The sequence below is a fragment of the Myotis nattereri genome (assembly GCF_964212035.1).
Source record: "Myotis nattereri genome assembly, chromosome: 3".
Lineage (NCBI taxonomy): Eukaryota > Metazoa > Chordata > Mammalia > Chiroptera > Vespertilionidae > Myotis > Myotis nattereri.
Genome location: NC_138077.1, coordinates 9,870,253 through 9,889,296, shown reverse-complemented (window position 1 = coordinate 9,889,296; position 19,044 = coordinate 9,870,253). Strand labels below are relative to the sequence as shown.

The 19,044-nt window shown below is 56.9% G+C and overlaps 1 protein-coding gene across 1 annotated transcript in view; it reads right to left on the bottom strand.

Annotated features, from left to right (window-relative positions):
• The window catches only part of COL6A2 (collagen type VI alpha 2 chain), a 28,256-nt gene extending 9,966 nt beyond the window's left edge, over positions 1 to 18,290 (bottom strand). Inside the window, exons 1-17 of the mRNA XM_081087284.1 lie at positions 18,165 to 18,290; positions 7,376 to 7,522; positions 6,584 to 7,182; positions 6,321 to 6,341; positions 5,511 to 5,576; positions 4,876 to 4,929; positions 4,749 to 4,793; positions 4,399 to 4,425; positions 4,130 to 4,156; positions 3,982 to 4,026; positions 3,335 to 3,388; positions 2,862 to 2,924; positions 2,163 to 2,225; positions 1,868 to 1,957; positions 1,143 to 1,205; positions 572 to 634; positions 294 to 356 (exon numbers count right to left, since the gene is read on the bottom strand). Of these exons, the coding sequence (XP_080943410.1) occupies positions 294 to 356; positions 572 to 634; positions 1,143 to 1,205; positions 1,868 to 1,957; positions 2,163 to 2,225; positions 2,862 to 2,924; positions 3,335 to 3,388; positions 3,982 to 4,026; positions 4,130 to 4,156; positions 4,399 to 4,425; positions 4,749 to 4,793; positions 4,876 to 4,929; positions 5,511 to 5,576; positions 6,321 to 6,341; positions 6,584 to 7,182; positions 7,376 to 7,490 (1,458 nt within the window). The 5' untranslated portion in view covers positions 7,491 to 7,522; positions 18,165 to 18,290. The remainder of the gene's footprint in view (positions 1 to 293; positions 357 to 571; positions 635 to 1,142; positions 1,206 to 1,867; positions 1,958 to 2,162; positions 2,226 to 2,861; positions 2,925 to 3,334; positions 3,389 to 3,981; positions 4,027 to 4,129; positions 4,157 to 4,398; positions 4,426 to 4,748; positions 4,794 to 4,875; positions 4,930 to 5,510; positions 5,577 to 6,320; positions 6,342 to 6,583; positions 7,183 to 7,375; positions 7,523 to 18,164) is intronic.
• Positions 18,291 to 19,044: the final 754 nt, after the last annotated feature.

Here is a 19,044-nt window from a genome sequence, read left to right as displayed (position 1 = left end):
CTAGCTCTGACCACTAGGCAACACCGTCCTGCTGCTCTGCTGCCCTCAGGGTCACTGCCTGGTCCCTCCTCTTGCACATTCCCCCTCGGGGCACCCAGGACCCACCCCTGCCTCTGGCTCACCACCCTGACCTGGTAAAGCTAGACCCCTCAGAGCAGGGCCAGGATGTGAGGGGACAGTGTCCTGCTCAGGACAAGAGGACTGCAGAGCAGGGGAGTGAGACGCTGAGGCTGAAGGACAGACGGGGACCTGAGTCCCAGAACCACAGGCCCCTCCCCGGTCCTGCCACTGACCTGCTTCCCAGGCTCCCCCAGAGCCCCAGGGGGGCCTCTGGGTCCAGGCAGGCCGCGGTCTCCCTGGAAAGAAAGGGCGCCTCAGAGATCCTGTCATCAGCACTGTAGACGGTGAAGGGTGGGGAGGGGGGCCGCTGCCCCCCAGGAGGTCCTGGGCATGGCCTCGGTCCTCAGCCCTGACCACAGACCTGGCAGGGTCTGCAGGGAGGGAAGGACAGGGGGTCCCAGGCTCATCCCCCTCCAGCCAGGGTGCTGGGTGCCGCCTGCCACCCACTTACCTTGGCTCCTTTGCCGCCAACCTCCCCAGCCAGGCCCCGGGGTCCCTCGGGGCCGGGATCCCCCTGTGAGAAGAGAGACCCAGTTATCTGTGGCGTGTGTGGCAGGAGGTGGAGGAGGGGCCACTGAACGGCCTGGAGAGGACCCCAGGTTGTGGCGGGTGAGGCTGAGATAGCGGCCCTGCCCGCTCAGCCCCTCAGGGCAGGGGTCCCCACGCGTTCCCAGCAGAGGGGGCCCCTCTTCCGAGCCCTTCTCCATACCTCACGGGAAACGCGGATTTATCATGGCGACAGGACCTCCTGCACCACCCCCAGGAGCGGGTGTGGCGGGTGCTGACGAGCAGCCCGCAGCCTGCACGGCTGTGCGTGCCCCGGCTTCCCCAGCGGGTAGTGCAGGTGGGGGCGCCCTGGCTGCCGCCTGCTTCCCCAGACCCTGCAGAGGGTGTCCCACCGACAGAGGCCCCGGGTCCCTTCTGTTCTCCCTTGTCACCGGGAACCACCAGCACCACCGTGAGAACCCGGTGCAGAGGCAGACGTGGCTTCGGCACCCCGTTTCCCCGACACAAACACTCACCTTCTCGCCTTTGGGGCCCTCGCCGCCTGGGCTGCCCTTGGTGCCAGGGTCTCCCCTGCGCCCCTGCAGAGAGTGGGTGTGTGGGTGGGGGCCCTGATGGTGGGGGCCACAGGAGGACCCACACTCTACCCATGAGGACTCTGGCTTTGGGGTCTGGAGGCCCCTCAAGAGGGCTTCAGCCCAGATCCTCATTCTCTGCCAGGGGGGTTTGGTCCCAGCCGAGGATTTAGGAAATGAGGGAGGGCTCCCGGTCAGCTGTCTGTCCAGGGTGAGTTCCAGTGGACCGACTGGGACCTGGCTTGGACCGGCTATGGGTGTAGTCACTCAGCCCCTTCCGGCCGGGCCAGGCCAGGCCTCAGGACACATGCCCTGGAGGATCCGCCCTGGGGCTGGGCCCTTCCGTCCAGAGGCAGGACACTCCAGGTTGGGCGGGTGGGGTGAGGATGCTATAGGGGACCCATGGAGTGTGTGCCCAGGTTTATGTTGAGCCCTCAGAGGTGCCCTGCCAGGAGGGCAAGGGGGGGACATTAGCCACCTCATGGGCACTGAGTGTCTGGCAGGGGGGTGGCTGAACCCTTCCTCTGCGGCGATGGGGTCATGGAAGCACTGGGGACCCCTGGGGCTCAGAGGCCCCGAGCAGGGCACAGCCAGGAGGGCTGGGCAGGCGGCTGGAGGAGGCGTGCTCTGGACCCTGGGCCTGAGGGGCCTGAGGGATGTGAACTCACAGCCTCGCCTTTGGGTCCCCGGGGCCCGGGCCCGCCTTTGGCTCCTTTCACGCCGGAACTTCCTGGGGCTCCGTTGTTGCCTTGATAGCCCTGCGGAGAGGTAACAGCTCAGCCAGGCAGGACGGCCCGGGCCACTTCGGCAGGCTCGGCCTCCCTTGGTCTGGCAGTGGGACAGAGAGGCTGGTGGCCTGCTCAGGGCATGGGCTGTCCCGACTGCTTCCCACTTCGGTGGGTCCAGTGGGCACTGCTGGTGTGTGGCGGGGGCAGGACAGCAGGGACCCTCAGGGGCACTTGCCTTGCTTCCCTTGGCCCCGTCCTCTCCTGGGGGCCCTCTGCGTCCTGGGCGGCCAGCGTCCCCCTGGAAGGATTTGGAGAAATCAGCGTCACGTCCTTTGGGTGCTGGCCATGGGCAGGGCTCTGGAGGCGCTGGGAGCTCGTGCCTCCCCTCCCATGTAGGCGGAGCACACTCTTGGGGGGCAGGGCCCCCATGAAGCTCCAGGTGAATTAATTGGACATGGCCTTGTCTGTGCATGCTGACTTCTCGGGGACAGGCTGCCTTCCTGGTCCTCCAGGGTCCTGGGCAGCCAGGGGAGCGGATGCAGGCAGCACAGTGGTGCCTCAGGTGGCCTAAGAGGCAGAACCCCACAGGCATCTGAGAGCCTTCCACGGGAGCCCCCTGGAGGCCTGGGAGGAGGGTGGGCTTGCTGCTACGGCCATTCAGGCACCCTGCAGTTGCCTGAGCCAGGACACACGGTCCTGAGGTAGACATGAGCTGGTGAAGCTCCTGAGGGCACCCTACAACCCCCTCAGCATGGGCACCCCACAGCCTCCCAGGCAGAACACGCCTAAGCCTTCTCCCCCCGACTGCCTGGTCTGCGGGGACAGGTCCCCTCCGCTGTGCTCCTCGGCCCAGATGCCTCCCCCAGAGGCGGGGCACCTGGAGGGCAGTGACCCGTTCTGCTCCGGCCGCCACCACCCTGGCGAGGCCGCCTACCTTGGCACCTTGGTCTCCGGGTTCCCCAGGGCTGCCTGCGTCCCCTGGGTAGCCGTCGAGGCCCTGTGAGGGAAGGGGGAGAGAGGCTGTCCTGGGTCTCTTGCTGCGAGCTGCACTTGGGGTTCCCCCGTTAGCACAGGGTTAGCTGACATGGGGGAGGTGACCAGCGTCCCCCGCAATGTCTGAACTGGACGCTCCGCCTGGGTCTCAGTGGCCGGAATCCACCGGGGCTGGGCAGGACGCTCGACAAACCTCAGAGCCGAGCTCGTCATGACTCTGGGAAGCCCCAGAGGCCATTTCGTCCTGTTGTGGCCCCAGCTCAGGCTGACCCCTGGGTGGGGTCAGGGACAGGCAGGGCAGGGCTGAAGGAAGAATCCAAGCTCAGGGACTCCCAGCTTCCCCACTCCCACCTGGTGCCTGGAGCCTCTACAGGGCACCACCTTAATGTGAGGAGGAGCCAAGGCCATGCTTACCCGACTCCCGGGGTCTCCCTTGCAGCCAGGGGGTCCAATGCGCCCCAGCTTGCCCTGAAAGACGAGAGGGGAGCAGATGTGTCAGGGGCGAGATTCAGGGGACGATGCACCAATGACAGGTGTAAATGGCAGGCGAAGTCCATGTTGGTCTATACCCACTGGGCACATGCGTGTGACTGTGCCCTTTAATGGCTTGAATGTTACGATGGCATCTCTGTGGAGGAGGGAGAGTCCCTGGCTGCAGCTGTGAGCACGAGTGTCCACAGTGCCCCCTTCATGTGTGTGCATGCCTGTGTGCATGTGAGGCATGTGTGCATGTGTGAGTGCACTTGATGCTTGTGTACACGTGTGTATGTGTGCGAACTACCACTCGGCCATTCTGAGGTTCTGCAGAGTAGACTTGGAAGTTCCTACAGGGCTCGGCCCTGGTTTTCAGAAGCAAATGCCTAATCACGCTCCGTGATGCCCTCGTTTGTCCTGCATCCCCTGGACAGGTTGAAACTGGGGTGCTGAAGCCACAAACTGCGGGCAGTGGCCAGTGGGCCAGGTCTAGAGGCCTGGCCCCAGGGAGGGATCTGAGAGACTGAGAAAGTACCGCTGTGCACGACCCTCATGCCCGGCCCAGCACGCAGACCCAGGAGCGTTACCTTCTGTCCATCGGTCCCGTTCTTGCCGGCCAGGCCAGGGGCGCCCTGTGGGGAGGAGGAAGAGGGATTCTCGTCATCCCTGATCATCATCCCCTCGGAGCAACAGGAAGGGGGGTGCCCTGCTCGCCCAGCCTACCACCTGGCTTACCTTCCGCCCATCGGCTCCAAATTCTCCCTGCAGAAGGAAAGTGCGGCCATTAGCTCAGGCCTCCAGCATCACAGACCCGCTGCCTTAGGGACCCAAGTCTGCCCTCGGCAAACATGAGGCCAGAAGGACCCCAGACCAAGGCCACCGCCAGCACGAAGCCCATCATGACCCCAGCAGGAGTCACAAGCTCCCTGAGGACACCGGGGAGCTGGGGCCGAGGCTCACGCAGAGGCCGTGTGCAGTCTGGCTGCTCCGACTCGAAATCTCACCTTCTCTCCTTTGAAACCAGGAACACCCTGAGGTCGGAAGGAAAGAAAAGCAGCGTTATGGCGGGGCGTGTGCACGGGACCCAGCAGACCACCAGAGCGGGCGGTGGCCGGTGGCCTCAGGCTGGGAGGCCTGACCAGGGCTCAGGCTAGACACTAGGTTTGGGGACAACACTCAGAATGGTGCTTCACTTCCCTGGGTCGGGGGGCGGTGGGGCGTGGGGGGGCGGGAGAGGGAGGGCTGGCTGGGCCAGAGACATCTCGATCCTATGGGCTGGCCCCACCTGGAGCCAGGCAGCCCTGGGCTTGTCCCCAAGTCCCCAGCCACTGGGGCGGGGCCAGGGGCAACTTGCCTTGGGTCCTGGGAATCCGATGGGACCTTCAATGCCTGGATCCCCCTGTGGGAAAAGAAAAGAGGGCCGTGGGTGTAACCTCAGCCTGGAGAGCAGGAGCTGCTGCAGCGGGTGGGGGGACACTTACCTGTCGGCCCTTCTGTCCAGGCTCTCCAGGCTCCCCCATGTTGCCCTTGGCGCCCTGCAAGCAGACGACACAAAAGGGGTAAACCAAGGCAGGGAGGGGCAGGCTGGGCCACCAGGGACCCTGTCACTGGCTTCTGGGAGGTGGAAGAGTACATCTCAGGGTTAGAGTGACTTGGCTGCTGGTCCCACCCCGGTGACAACGGCAATGCCGCGGGGACGTCGTAGAGTAGGGCCAGCTGCCCCCGAGAACCCTGGCCTCTGTCAGACCAGGGCCCGTTTTGATCCTGTTTCTCTGAGCTCTGACGGACAGCCCCGGGGTGGGGCACCCGCCAGGCCCCTGCAGCGGCGACACCGGCCTAGAAGGCACCCACCCTTGAGGGCACGCTGCTCAAGACACCAACTTGATTATTTTATAAAAGTATTTTAATGGCAAATCTTCACTTAAAAAGTACCCCTACTCTTCTCAAAATGCCATTTAAAAGGAAGTAGATAAAAATGGAATTTTAGTTCCTTCCGGGTCAGAAGTGTTGCGCCCATGGAGGTTTAGTTGGCCCTGAATTCATAGTTCAAGAGGGGGCGGGGGCTTCCGGGCTTCCGGGCTTCCGGGCAGACCCCAGGGTGGTCTGGGTAGCTTACCTTTTGTCCACGGTAGCCCTTGGGGCCAGGGGGCCCAGGGATCTCCAGACAGCTCACCTTGTAGCACTGAAACAAGAAGGAAGTGAGGCCAGAATGATGGGTCCCAGTTGAGAGGGAGGGGGAGTGGAGGTCCCCGGGACTGCTGAGGGTGGGCTGTCCCGAGCACGGGGCTGGAGGAAGGACCAGGCTCAGGAGGTGCCCACCAGGGTGGGGCTCTCCGTAGGCTCTAGTCAAGTTTTGGAAACCGAGGCTGGGTTGAGCAATGACTGACAGTAGCAAGGACTGAACAGCGGTTGGCTAGGCTAATAGTCCTTGTGCCTGCGTGTTACCCCGCTGTGCTGTGAGCAGCTTTCTAGGGGAGGGTGTGCTTGTAGGAGCCGAGCTGAGTGGGAAGCACTCCTTCCTGGGCTGTGAGCTGGGATGCACAGGAGTGGGGCCATGTCAGGGACCCAGGGCTGCAGATCCTGCACTGGGCACCCAACCGCCGCCCATCTTCTCCTGGACTGGCTCAGGTGGACGGAGCCTGTCAGTCCAGAGAGCCACCCTCAAACTCAACGCTCAGCTTGGCGTGTGATAAGTGGGTGACCCTAATGCCGACCTCCTGGGTTTAAACAGCCTGGTTCAGGTCAGAAGCCCTTTGTCCCAAACTCAAGAGTCTCAGGCCCTACGTGGAGCAGAGGGGCCTCTCTCCCTTGCCTCCGGGGAGTGCCAGGGGGCTGGCAAGCGAGGCGTGTGATCTTTGCTGGGTTAGCGCCTCAGAGGCCCCAGGGCACACCCGGCGGGGCTGGCATGGACAGAAATGCCTCTCACCTCTCCATAGGCTTCATGTTTCTGTAGAAAAGACAGAGAGAAACCCTGGTTAGCCATGAGCTGGTGATCAGGCAGCTCCGCATCCAGCAGAGAACGCGGGACATCGGAGAAGGCAGGGCCCTGACCAGAGCTCACCCCCTTCATTCACCAAGGGGGTCGCTGATGCCCAGTGACCAGGTCCCAGGGCTCTGCACCTCACTCCCCACCCCACACCCAGGGGGTGGACCGTGGCCCTGGGAGGAGGGGGCGCCGCAGTCGCTCACCATGACCTTGATGATGCGGTTGATGGTGTCCTGGTCGATCTCGGTGGAGTCGGGCAGCATGGTGGCGTAGTTGCTGCGGTAGAGCTCCTGGGGCGTGCTGGCGATTTCCCGCAGGCCCTGCTCGTTCAGGTTCCTGTTGGGGGCCACGGCGAAGAGCCGGATGCCCTCCTCGCGGGCCCGCTCAGCCTGCATCTTGATGCCACCGCACGGGCTGCCAGTGACGTGGCCGTCGGTGATGACCACCGCGAAGTTGACGGCGCCGTTGCTCCTGTGCTGCCGGATCTCCCGGGTCATGTTAGCCAGCGCGCAGTCGGTGAACGTGCCGCGGCGGAAGGAGCGGATGCTCTGCAGGCCCTTGGTGAAGGAGGCCCTGTCGCTGCCCGGCGGGCTGAACACCTCCACCTGGTCGGAGAAGTGCAGGCCGCCGTAGCGCCAGCTCAGGGCCACCTGGTCCAGGTACAGCTCGTCCTGCAGTTGGCTGATGAACTGCGGCACGAACTGCTGCATGTGGTAGAGCAGGCTGTCGGTGGGGGACTGCATGGTGACGCTCTCCGAGGTGTCCAGCACAAAGTACACGTTGACCGGGCAGTCGGCTTTCTCTGGGGGACACAGGAGGAGTCAGGGGGCTGCACACGGAGGGGCTGTGGTGAGCCATCCCGGGGCTCTGTGCGCACGGGTGGTCCTGGGCTCTGCCCCCCACCAGCCTCACCGGCACGCTGGGCCCCGGCTCCCAACCGGCTGTCCCTGCTGCCCGCTTTGGTCACCCAGGAGCCCCGGCCCCCGCGGCTGTACCTGGGCAGTTGCTGCCTCTCTCCGATGTCTCGGGTGCGATGACCTCCTGCTGCTGGGCGTGCAGGGTCCCCAGGAGGCCCCAGAGCAGGAGGATGGAGCGGGAGCCTCGGAGCATCTTGGCAGCACCGGTGGGTGGTCCCTGACGTCCTGCAACAGGGAAGAGCGGCCGCTGCAGACAGAGGCCCATGAGGGGTCTTGGAGCCCCTCCTGGTCCCGACGGTGGGGGTGGCACACACCGAGGGTCAGCCAGCACCTGGGCTAAGGGGCCCTGGATGGGCCACAAGCATCGAGTGGGCACAGAGACTGCAGGCTCTGGGCTCAGTTCTGGGTGGGATTAGCACGTTCACCGCTGTCCCTGCCCCGGAGCCTCCGTCGTCGGAAGACGGCCCGATTCTTGGGAACTGAAAGCATTGTGAGGACCCTGGGGAGGGTGCTGGGGGCAGGGCAGAGGGGTCGGCTGGGGGTGACCGGGAGGAAGGGCAGCGGGGGAGGGGTGCGTGAGGTCCAGGCTGGCGTGGGGACGGGCCTTGGTACTTGATTCCTCCTATTTGTCCAAATGGCCCCACACTGACTGGTTAGGGCAGTGATGGCGAACCTATGACACCTATGTCACCTCTGACAGGCGAACTCATTTTTTTGGTTGATTTTTCTTTGTTCAATGGCATTTAAATATATAAAATAAATATCAAAAATATACATCATTGTTTTACTATGGTTGCAAATATCAAAAAATTTCTATCTGTGACACAGCACCAGAGTTAAGTTAGGGTTTTTCCAAATGCTGACACGCCGAGCTCAAAAAGTTCGCCATCACTGGGTTAGGGAGAAAGGCCTGGAGGTGGAATAGAGGGGCCGGCAGGCAGCGGGTGCCCGGGACTGGGGGGCCTTCCCAGAGCCAATGGCTGTGCCCCGGCAGGTGTTCACGGATCTGTTTCCCCGTCGCGTGCTGCTCCCTGTGCCCGGGCCCATCCGGCGGCCACACAGGCAGGGAGAAGACCTGGAGGCTGGGCGGGCTGGCTGGGCATAGGGACCAGATGTGAGAGGAATGAGAACTCTCTGTGGGAAGGTGGGGAAGGGGCTCGGCTCAGATGTTCTGCTGGAGACCCCTGCAACCTCACACCCACCCCCCGCCCCCAAGCTGCCTCTCAAAGCCCCCAGATCACAGGGCAGGCCCAAAGAAGTTGTGGCCTTGCCAGGAACTCGGGGTCCTGTTGGTGAGGGCAGCACTAGCTGGCTGGGCTCTCACAGGACTGGGGGTGTGAGGCGGTGCCTGGAGAACTTTGGGGGAAACAGGCATCAGGGCACTTTAGCGCAGTTACGGGCATCACCGCTGTGGGAACCTCTTATGTTTGAGAGGAGGTGGATGGCGGGAGGCGGGGGCAGGTGTTACTACACCGGGGTTTACGGTGAGAGGGGCTGGTCCTGGCATAGTTAGGGGTGAACAGGACATGACCCTGCCTCCCTGACATGCGCACATGGATAGGACAAGAGACCATGATCCTGCAAGTAATGGCTGTGACCCAGTATGTAGGCTTTGACAGTTGCCGAGATCAAAGCAAGCTCAGAGGAAGCACCAGGGAATCCAGGAGGGCTTCCTGCAGGAGGTGACAGATATGCCGGACAGAAAGCCAGCCACAGGAAGGGAGCTCCTGCCCAGGCAGAGGCTGGTTCAAGAGGAGGGCGGAGACAACACGGTGAGATGGGGCTGAGAAAGTAGTGTGAGTGGCAGACTAGGGCCCTGAAGAACCTGGAAACTACAGGGAGTTGAGCTGGGACAGTCAGAGCCAACGGGTCCAGAGACATCAACCACTGGTAATGGCCACTGTGGGACCTTAGTCAGGGAGGCCGCTCACAGCTGAACACCGGATGTGGGCCCAGCTCTGTTCTCCAGTACCCTTCACCCTGCAGCCCCCATCGGGGAGAGACCCAGTGGGAGTGCCGTGCGTACCACCCTGATCCGCCTGCTACAGGTGGGGGAGGAGAGAACCTCGGGGCCAGAAAGACGGCACCCGGATTGGCCCTGCTCCCCTCACCCCCAACACAACACACACACACACACACACACACACACACACACACACACCCCACATACACATCACACACTTAATAAATTAAAAGAGGCCCACATAATAAAGTGTACTGGTAGAAAATCTTACTCTTTGCTCTAACTCAAAGAAAGAAATTTTCATTACAATAAAATTGTAAGGAAAACTTTCAAAAATATTTACATAGGAAAGAACAGAATAGCAACGACAAAATACAGGAAACACCTAAAGGGAAAAATAATTTTGTCTCTGTGGGAGACAGCTTCCAGGGTGGCCCCAAATTATTCTTGCCTCCTGGTATCCATGTCCTCACGAAGTCCGCCCACACACTGAATCATCGCCGGCCTGTACGACCGACAGAATAACCTGGAAGAGACGGTGTGTGACATCTAAGACTAGGTCATCGAAGACCCTGTGGTTTTGCCCGGTTCTCTTGGATTACCTGCTAAAGGGGGAGCCAGCTGAACGGGAACCCTCTCAAGCAACCTTTGCGGAAGCCCCCGAGGGAGGAACGGAGGCTTCCAGCCAACAGCCGGGGAAGGGAGCTGTCTTAGAAGCAGGTCCTTATCCCAGTCAAGACTTGAGATGACCTCATCCCTGGCCAATTGCACCTCATCAGGGCGCCTGAGCTAGACTCACCCGGCCAAGCCACTCCTAAATTCACAAGCTGAATAAATTACAGGATAGTAAATGCGTATTGTGTTAAATCTCTAAGTTTTGAGGTAACTTATTATGTGGCAATAGAAAGCTAATAGAGGCATCAAACACAAATCGAGAAAAGGAGATGGTGGCAGGGCTGGGACAAGGGCTCACACTGTGAGTAGAAATAAAGGTAATCCTATCTCACACAGGGAACCCAAATAAATCTCTGGAGAAGTAACTGAGTGCAAAACATGGACCAAAAGCCCTTGAAGAAAATAGAAAGGATGAAATGACAATGAAATATCTTCTATGGTTACTCTCTATCAGACACTATGCCACATCATCTATTTTTGATTAATTTTTGTTAATCCTCACCAGAGGATATTTTTCCATTGATTTTTTTTAAAGAGAGAGTAGAAAGGAGGGGAAGAGACAGATAGAAAGAAACATTGATGTGAGAGAGATTCATTGATTGGTTGCCTCTTGCACGCACCTCGACCAGGACAGGGATAGAACCTGCAACCGAGGTATGTGCCCTTGACCGGGAATCGAACCCGGGACCCTTCATCCACTGAGCCAAACGGCCAGGGCTAGGCTACATCATTTAGCACTTACAACAGTCCTCGGACATAGGTACTATTATACCATTTCATAGCCAAGGAAACGGAGAGTAAGTGTACGTAACTTGTCCAAGGTGTTCAGCTAATAGCTGAGGTCCAAATCCAGTAGGGACTTCACTATGGGTTCCACAGAAATGGAAAAGGTTGTAAGAGAGTATTATAAGTAACTGTAACCTAGATAAAATGGACAAATTCTGAGAAACACAAAACCTCTGAAGACCAAACCATGAAGAAATAGATATTCTGAACTGATCTATAAGTAGTAAGGATATTGAGTCAGTAATTGAAAATCTCCTGACAAAGAAAAGCCTTGGACATGATGGCTTCACTGGTGAATTCTACCAAACATTTAAAGAAAAACTAACACCAATACTCCTCAAACTTTCCCCTTTCAATTCACCAAACAACAATTGAAGAGGAGGGAATACTCCCTAAGTCATTCCATGAGGCCAACATTATCCTTATACTAAAGCCAGACAAAGACACTACAAGAAAAGAAAACCATAAACCAATATCCCTTGTGAACATTGGTACTAAAATCCTTAACAAAATATTAGCAAACAGAATTCAGCAGATAGTAAAAGTGTTAAAAACCATGACCAAGTGGGATTTATTTCTGGAATGCAAGGATGGTTCAACATATAAAAATCTATCAACGCAATACATCACATTAACAGAACAAAGGAAAAAAATCCTCATAATCATCTCAATTGACACACACACAAAACTTTTGATAAAATTCAACACCCTTTTATAATAAAAACACTCAACAAACTAAAAATAGAAGGAAACTACCACAGTGTAAGAAAAACCATAAATGAAAATTCCATAACAAACATACTCAATGGTGAGAGGCTGAAAGCTTTTCCTCTATGATCAGGAACAAGGCAAAGATGTCCACTTTTGTCACTTCTCCTCAACATAGTATTAGAAGTCCTACCCAGAACAGTTAGGCAAGAAAAAGAAATAAAAAGCATTCAAATTGCAAGGATGAGATAAAATAATCTGTTTACAGATGTTATGATCTTATATGTAGAAAACCCTAAAGATCCCATAAAAAGAAACTTAGAATAAATAAATTCAGCAAAGTAGCAGGATACAAAGTCAACACTCAACAATCAGTTGCAGTTTTGTGCACTAACAATAAACAATGCAAAAAGCAAATTAAGAAAACAACTCCATTTACACTAGCATCAAAGGAATAAGCTACTTAGAATTACCTTTACCCAGGAGGTGAAATACTTATTCACTGAAAACTATAAAACGTTCCTGAGAGACATGGATAAATGGAAAGATATTCCACATTCATGGATTAGAAGACTTATATTAAGATGTCAATACTACCAAAGTGATTTAAAGATTTAATGCAATCTTTATCAAAATGTCAATGTTGATTTTTTACAGAAATAGAAAAATCCATTCTAAAATACATAAGGAATTTCAAGAGACCTCAAAGAACACAAACAATCCTAAAAGACAAGAACAATGCTGAAGAACTCACACTTTCTGATTTCAAAACTTACTATAAAGCTATGATAATCAAAATAGTATGGTAATGGCATAAAGATAGATAACAGACCAATGGAACATAATAGGGAGTCCAGAAATGACCTTTGCAAAAATAGTGAAATGATTTTCAGCAAGGGTGTCATGACCATTCAATGGGGAAAAAGACAGTTTTTCAACAAATAGTGCTGGGAAAACTGGATATCCACATGCAAATGAATGAAGGTGGAATCTTACCTAACACCATACATAGAAATGAACTCAAAATGGTCCTGGCCTAATGTAAAATCTAAATCTATAAAAATTTAGAAGAAAACACAGGGCAAAATCTTCACAACATTAGATTTGGTGTTGACTTCGAGGATATGACACAAAGAGCACAAGCAACTAAAAAGATAGACAAATTGGACTTCATAAAAATTAAAAAGAAAATTGTGACCCAAAAAGCAACCTACAGAATAGGAAATAATATTTTCAAATAATTTTTTCTGATAAGGGATTAGTATCCGTAATTTAGAGAACTAAAAATCAATGACAAGAAAACCCAAACAACACAATTCAAAAATGGGCTAAGGACTTAAAATAGACATTTCTTTAAAGAAGAATTATAAATGGCCCATAAGCACACAAAAAGATGCTCAACATTACTAATTAGGGAAACACAAATCAAAATTATGAGATACCAAATCATACTCATTAGGATGGCTGCTATAAAAAAACAACATCCCAGAAAATAAAAAGTGTTGAGGAGAATTCAGAGATACTGGAATTGTTTGGTGGGAATGTAAAATGGTAGAGCTATTGTAGACAACAGTATGGTGGTTCCTTAAAAAAATAAAAGTGGATTTCCCATATGATCCAGCAATTCCACTTCTGGGTATAATTCCACTCAAAAGAATTCAGAGCAGGGTCTCAAAGAGATATCTGTACACCCATATTCATAGCAGCACTATGCACAATGGGTAAAACATGGAATCAACATGAGTGTCCATTGATGGATGAATGGATAAATATAGTATGGTATATACATACAATGAAATATTATTCAGTCTTAAAAGAGAAGGAAATTCTGACACACGCTACAATATGGATAAACCTTAAGGAAATTATACTAATAAAACAAGCCAGTCACAAAAAGACAAATACTGGTAAGACTCCAATTACATGAGATACTTAGTATCAGAGAGCCAGGAGGTAGAATGGTGGCTGCCAGGGGCTAGGGGAGAGAATGGGGAGTTACTAGTAAGTGTTTCATGAGGACAGATTTCAGTTTTGTGAAATGAAAAGAATTGTGGAGATCCAGGTGGTGAAGGGCACAACAGTATGAATATACTTCATACCATCTACACTAATAAAAAAGAAACATGCAAATTGGTGTCACTCTGCTACACCCACAAGCCACGCCCACCAGCCAATCAGGAGCAAGCATGCAAATTAACCTAACCAAGATGGCGGCGGCCACAGAGCTGGAGCAAGCAGGAGGCTTGGGTTGGCCCCAGCGATGGAAGAAGCCAAGCTTCCACCTGTCCTGGCCAGCCCTGGCCTCCACTCACGGCTACAAAGTTTCAATTATAGAAGATAAATAAATCCCAGATACCTGCTTTTCTCTGCTCAAGGAGGCGCTGAAAAAAAAAAAGAAAAAAGGAGGGGCTGGGAGCTTGGGTCACCAGGAGCCATGGCCAGCCTGCAAACAGCCATCAGCTCCTCACCCAGGCTGGCCAGGCACCCCCGTGGGGACCCCCACCCTAAAGGGGCTGTGGCCAGACTGCAAACAGCCATCAGCCCCTCACCCAGGCTGGCCAGGCACCCCAGTAGGGACCCCCTCCCTGAAGGGGGTGTGGCCAGCTTGTAAACAGCCCTCAGCCCCTCACCCAGGCTGGCCACACCCCCCCAGCAGGGACCCTCACCCCATGGGGGTGTGGCTGGCCTGCAAACCACCACAGGCCCCTTGCCCAGGCCGCCCCATGCCCCAAGGGAACCCCCACCCTGATCTGGGACACCCTTCAGGGCAAACCAGCTGGCCCCCACCCGTGCACGAGGGCTCTATCCTATCTAATAATAGACAAACATGGTAATTGACCATACCTTTGCTATGTCTCCCATTGGCTAATCAACACGATATGCAAATTAACCGCCAACAAAGATGGTGGCTAATTTGCATACTGCAGGCAGGGTGGGCCAGCGCGAGCCGCCATCCGGGGCCCCCGTGTGCCACCTAAGCCCCGCCCCCAGCCGGGACCCCTGTCTGTGGCCCTGGGCGGGCAGGACCCCCACCTGTGGCCCTGGGCGGCGGGGCTTGGTGGCGCAATTGGCCCAAGGAAGCCCTATTCTTGCAGGAATCCTCCTGCAACGGGCTTCTAGTCTATATTAACACATTGTATGCGGGAAACGTATTTATACGTTTTATGTTGACTGTAGTAGTAGAGCGCGGGACACGTATTAATACGTTTTTTATAGACTAGCGGTAGAATGCGGGTAACGTATAAATACGTAAACTAAAGTTATCGTAATTTTACTGAACATTGCCATTTGCGCAAAAAATTAGCAAAAATGGCTCGCGCCACCTGTTAGCGCGTGATAAAAACTACCCGCAAACAATGTGTTAATAAAAGGGTAATATGCTAATTAGACTGGGAGACCTTCCAGGAGACCTTCTGAACGTTCTTCCGGATAAAGCTATGGCGGCGGGGCCGAGATAGAGGCGGTTAGAGGCCAAGAGGGGAGGGCAGTTGTGGGTGATCAGGCTGGTGGGGGGCGGGGCCATTGGGGGTAAGCAGACCAGCAAGGGGGCCAGTTGGGGGTGAGCAGGTCATCAGTGGGGGTCAGTTGGAGGTGACCAGGACAGTGAGGGGGGGCAGTTTGGATTGATCAGGCCAGCAGGGGGGCAGTTGGGGGTGAGCAGGCTGGCAGGGGAGGCAGTTTGAGGCGAGCACACTGGCACGGGAGGCAGTTGGGGGTGATCAGGCTGGTGGGGGGCATTTAGGGGCAAGCAGGCCGGTGGCAGGGGGAAGTTGGGGGCGAGTAGGCCAGCAGGCAGAGTGGTTAGGGGCAATCAGGCAGGCAGGTAGGCAGGTGAGCAGTTAGGAGCCAGTAGTCCTGGATTGCGAGAGGGATGTCCGACTGCCGGTTTAGGCCTGATCCCTGTAAACCGGCAGTAGGACATCCTTTGAGGGGTCCCAGATTGGAGAGGGTGCAGGCCAGGCTGAGAAATGCCCCCTCCCCTGTGCACGAATTTCGTGTACCAGGCCACTAGTTGAACTATATATACACTCACAATGGTTAAGATAGTAAATTTTATGTTATGTGTATTTTACTACAATTTTTAAAAATCGGGGGGAGAAAAATTCTTACATATTAGTAAAAATAAGCACCCATGAGACAAATGGGGAAATCATAACCTGGCAAATAACAACACTACAAACAGTCAGTGATCAAAAATGTTGAACCACACAAAAACCAAGAACTCACACAAATCAACAAGACGCCATTCCTCATCCATGAAATTGGCAAATAAGAAAAGAGACAGTCCATCGTCTGTCCCTGATGACGGACACCCAGGGCCTTCTCCACTTCTCTGGTGGGCATCTGACAACCACCTTGAAAGCCTTGACACCTTTCAGAAGTTTTGGCTCAGACCCTGCTCTACTGGGAGTAGAGACCCCTCACAGCTGGGGTCCCCACCCTCCGCCTGCTCATCACAGTGTCTGCAATACACCACCATGAGGCTGGTGTGGCGTGGGTGCTGACATGCTTTGGGTCCTGGCGGGTCTGTGGAGGAGGTTGCTTTATGATATGGCCTGAACCCAACATGTGCCCCTTGGAGGGGTCACCCCACCCCCCATCCCCCCCAGGGCCTGTTCACTGAGCTGATGAACCCTGCTTTGTATAAATGTGAAGAAGGAGCCACAAGAGAGACTGACCCATTGAAATGTGGGCTGTGTTTAAAAGGAATCAAACTGTTTAAAACATCCTAAGAGCTAATTTCTCCCCACCAGCATGACAAAGTCTTTTGTGGCTGTAAACTTGACCTACCTACACCCCATGCACCTGGAGACCCCCAGCAGCCCCGCAGGTAAAAGTACTATCAATCCTGACCTCATTACACAGATGAGAAATGGGAGCCTGCAGAGGAGCGTGGGCGCGGCCCACTCCCCAACAGAGCCCACCGAGCTGGCTGGCGATGCAGAGTCCCCATTGGGTGTGGGCGTGCACTGCCCAGTGCAGGGGCCTGTGCCCCACCTGACCAGGTGGCCCAGTGGACCACGCCCGACGTTGCCCCTGGGCATTGCCTTCCCTGTGGCTTCCCCTGCAGACGAGCCCAACAATTGCCCCGACCAGCTGTGGTCTTCCCGGGCCTCCCAGGTCACTTTCAACAGCACAGCATGGCAGCTTTAAAGAGGCCGGAGTGGCCCCGAGGCCTGTGAAACCCACGTCCAGCCAAGGGGACACATCTGGGCCCCGGGTGCCCAGCCCCTCCAGTCTGGCCAGGAGGTTCTGAGTCACGTATGCCCGGGGCCCAGTTCCACTCTCCTTTCTCTGAATGACTGAGGCAGACAACTTCCCTCCTGGAGCCCTACATTCCCGTCCCTGTCCCCGCCTCCTGGCCGCGGATGTTAAGCAGATGTAAGATGGCCTCCTGGTCAGAACGGTATTGAAAGGAAAAAATGAGGGAAATCTGTGGATCTCAAGCCTCCTTCTCTTTGGCGTCCATCTAAACGTGCAGTTCCCCTCCGCTGGGACAGCGGCTTAGAGCAGCAGTGTGGGCGCGGGAGCCTGCAGTCTCTTCTCTGGGTACAGGGGCCATACTGCGGGTGGGCAATGGGCAGAGAGGTGGGAACACCTGAGCCCCTGCATCCTGCCGTTTTGTGTAGTTACTATGTAACTAGGGTCCGTAGGCCTCCCAGAGGTTGACCCCCGCCTTGCCCTGAGGGTGCTGGGCTCCCGGAGTTCTGCTGGACGGGTGGGGTGGGGAGTGCTGGGTGGGGCAGGGCCCTCCTGCCCCCATGGGAAGCCACCAAAGGTGAGCTCAGCTGGGCTCCCACCTCACTCCCTGCTGCGACCACTCAGCCCCCTGCTTGTCTCCCCAGCAGACTTTGAGGGGAGAGGCAGGGATGTAGAGGGCACCTCCAGCCTCAGAGAATGGGGGTGGGGGGGGGGAAGGCTGCGTTATTGCTGATACTGAGGGTGGGGGTGTGTGACCTGTCCCCACTCCCCGCCCTGTTTCTACCCTTGGGGTATCTAAGACCCCCGCCTCCTCCTCTCCATCCCCCTTTCTTCCCTCCCCCCTCACCCCAGATCATTCTGTCGGGGCCATTCTTTCCAGGAGGAGTGCTCTCTCCCTCAGCCCAGGGGTGAGGGGCCAGCACCCCTGGAGACCCTGTGCCCAGTTCCACACAAAGGGGAGGTCTCCCAGGGGTGGCTGGGGCTGAATCCCTCTGAAGGTGTCCTCCAGGCCACAGATAACCCAGAGGTCCCAGGGCCCCGGTCTGACTGCAGCCGCTGAGCCCCTCCAGCTACTTGGTAACTTGTGGAGGGAGGGGGTGAGGCCCCAGCAGACAGCCCGAACTGCAGCATGTTAGCCGGGGACCAGGAGTAGGGGGGAAGCCCCATTCCAGCTCTGTCCCAGAAGAGGCCAAAGTGGGCACCGTCCAAACTCGGCACCGCCTGGCCCCACTGCCGAGGCAGCTAAGGCGTGGACGTGAGGAACTGTGATCCAAGATCCAGTGGTTGAAATGGGGCCGCGAAGGGGGGCCATTACCGCGGGGAGAGCTGTCGGGGCGCGGCCCGGGAGAGCCCACCCGGGGCGCCCGCGGACCGGGACCGGGACCGGGTCCTCCGCGTCCCGCACGGTCCTGTCCCGTCGAGCAGGACTTGCCAACCAGCAGGACGCGGCTCCAGGCGGGCTGCCCGGGCTCCGGGGCCGGACCACAGGTCCCCACTTTGTGGGTCCCGGGGCCAGGGTCAAGGGGCGCTTACCTGACCCCGAGCGCGCGGGGCGCCCTCGCTGTGCACGTCCGAGGATCAGGTCCTGGCCGCGGAGAGCCGCGCCGAGTGGGCAGGAGGGAGGGGACGCGGGAGGGGCCGCCGTCTTTATACCTCCCCGCCCCCTCCCAGCCCGCCCCCGGAGCGCGGCCACGGGGAGGCGCTGCGGCCCCGCGGATGGGCTGGTGGGGGGACGGGCGGCCGGGGGACAAAGGGGAGAATCCGGGAGGCCAAAGTCAGTGGGAGCGGGAGAGCCACCCCCACCCGACGCGGCGAGGGTGGGGCGCTGCCACTTCTCCAGAAACAGTCGTGGGCGCAGTCAGAGCTCCCCCCGACCCCAACCCCGCTCCTTCCGCCCTGCTGCCCCGCCCGCTTCCCCGCCGTTCACTGGGGCTTGGGGGTTGGGGACCACACCCTGCACCGAGGGCCCAGGCGGGGAGACCAGCACTCCCCCTCGAAGAAGATGCGTCCCCCCAGCTCAGTTTCCCGCCCCACCCCCGTCGGTGTCCCCCAGCTCAGTGCCCCCAGCTCAGTGCCCCCAGCTCAGTGCCCCCTGCTCAGTGCCCCCAGCTCAGTGCCCCCAGCTCAGTGCCCCCTGCTCAGGGCCCCCAGCTCAGTGTCACCTGCTCAGTGCCCCCAGCTCAGTGCCCCCTGCTCAGTGCCCCCAGCTCAGTGCCCCCTGCTCAGGGCCCCCAGCTCAGTGCCCCCAGCTCAGTGCCCCCAGCTCAGTGCCCCCTGCTCAGGGCCCCCAGCTCAGTGCCCCCAGCTCAGTGCCCCCTAATCAGTGCCCCCTGCTCAGTGCCCCCAGCTCAGTGCCCCCTGCTCAGTGCCCCCTGCTCAGTGTCCCCAGCTCAGTGCCCCCAGCTCAGTGCCC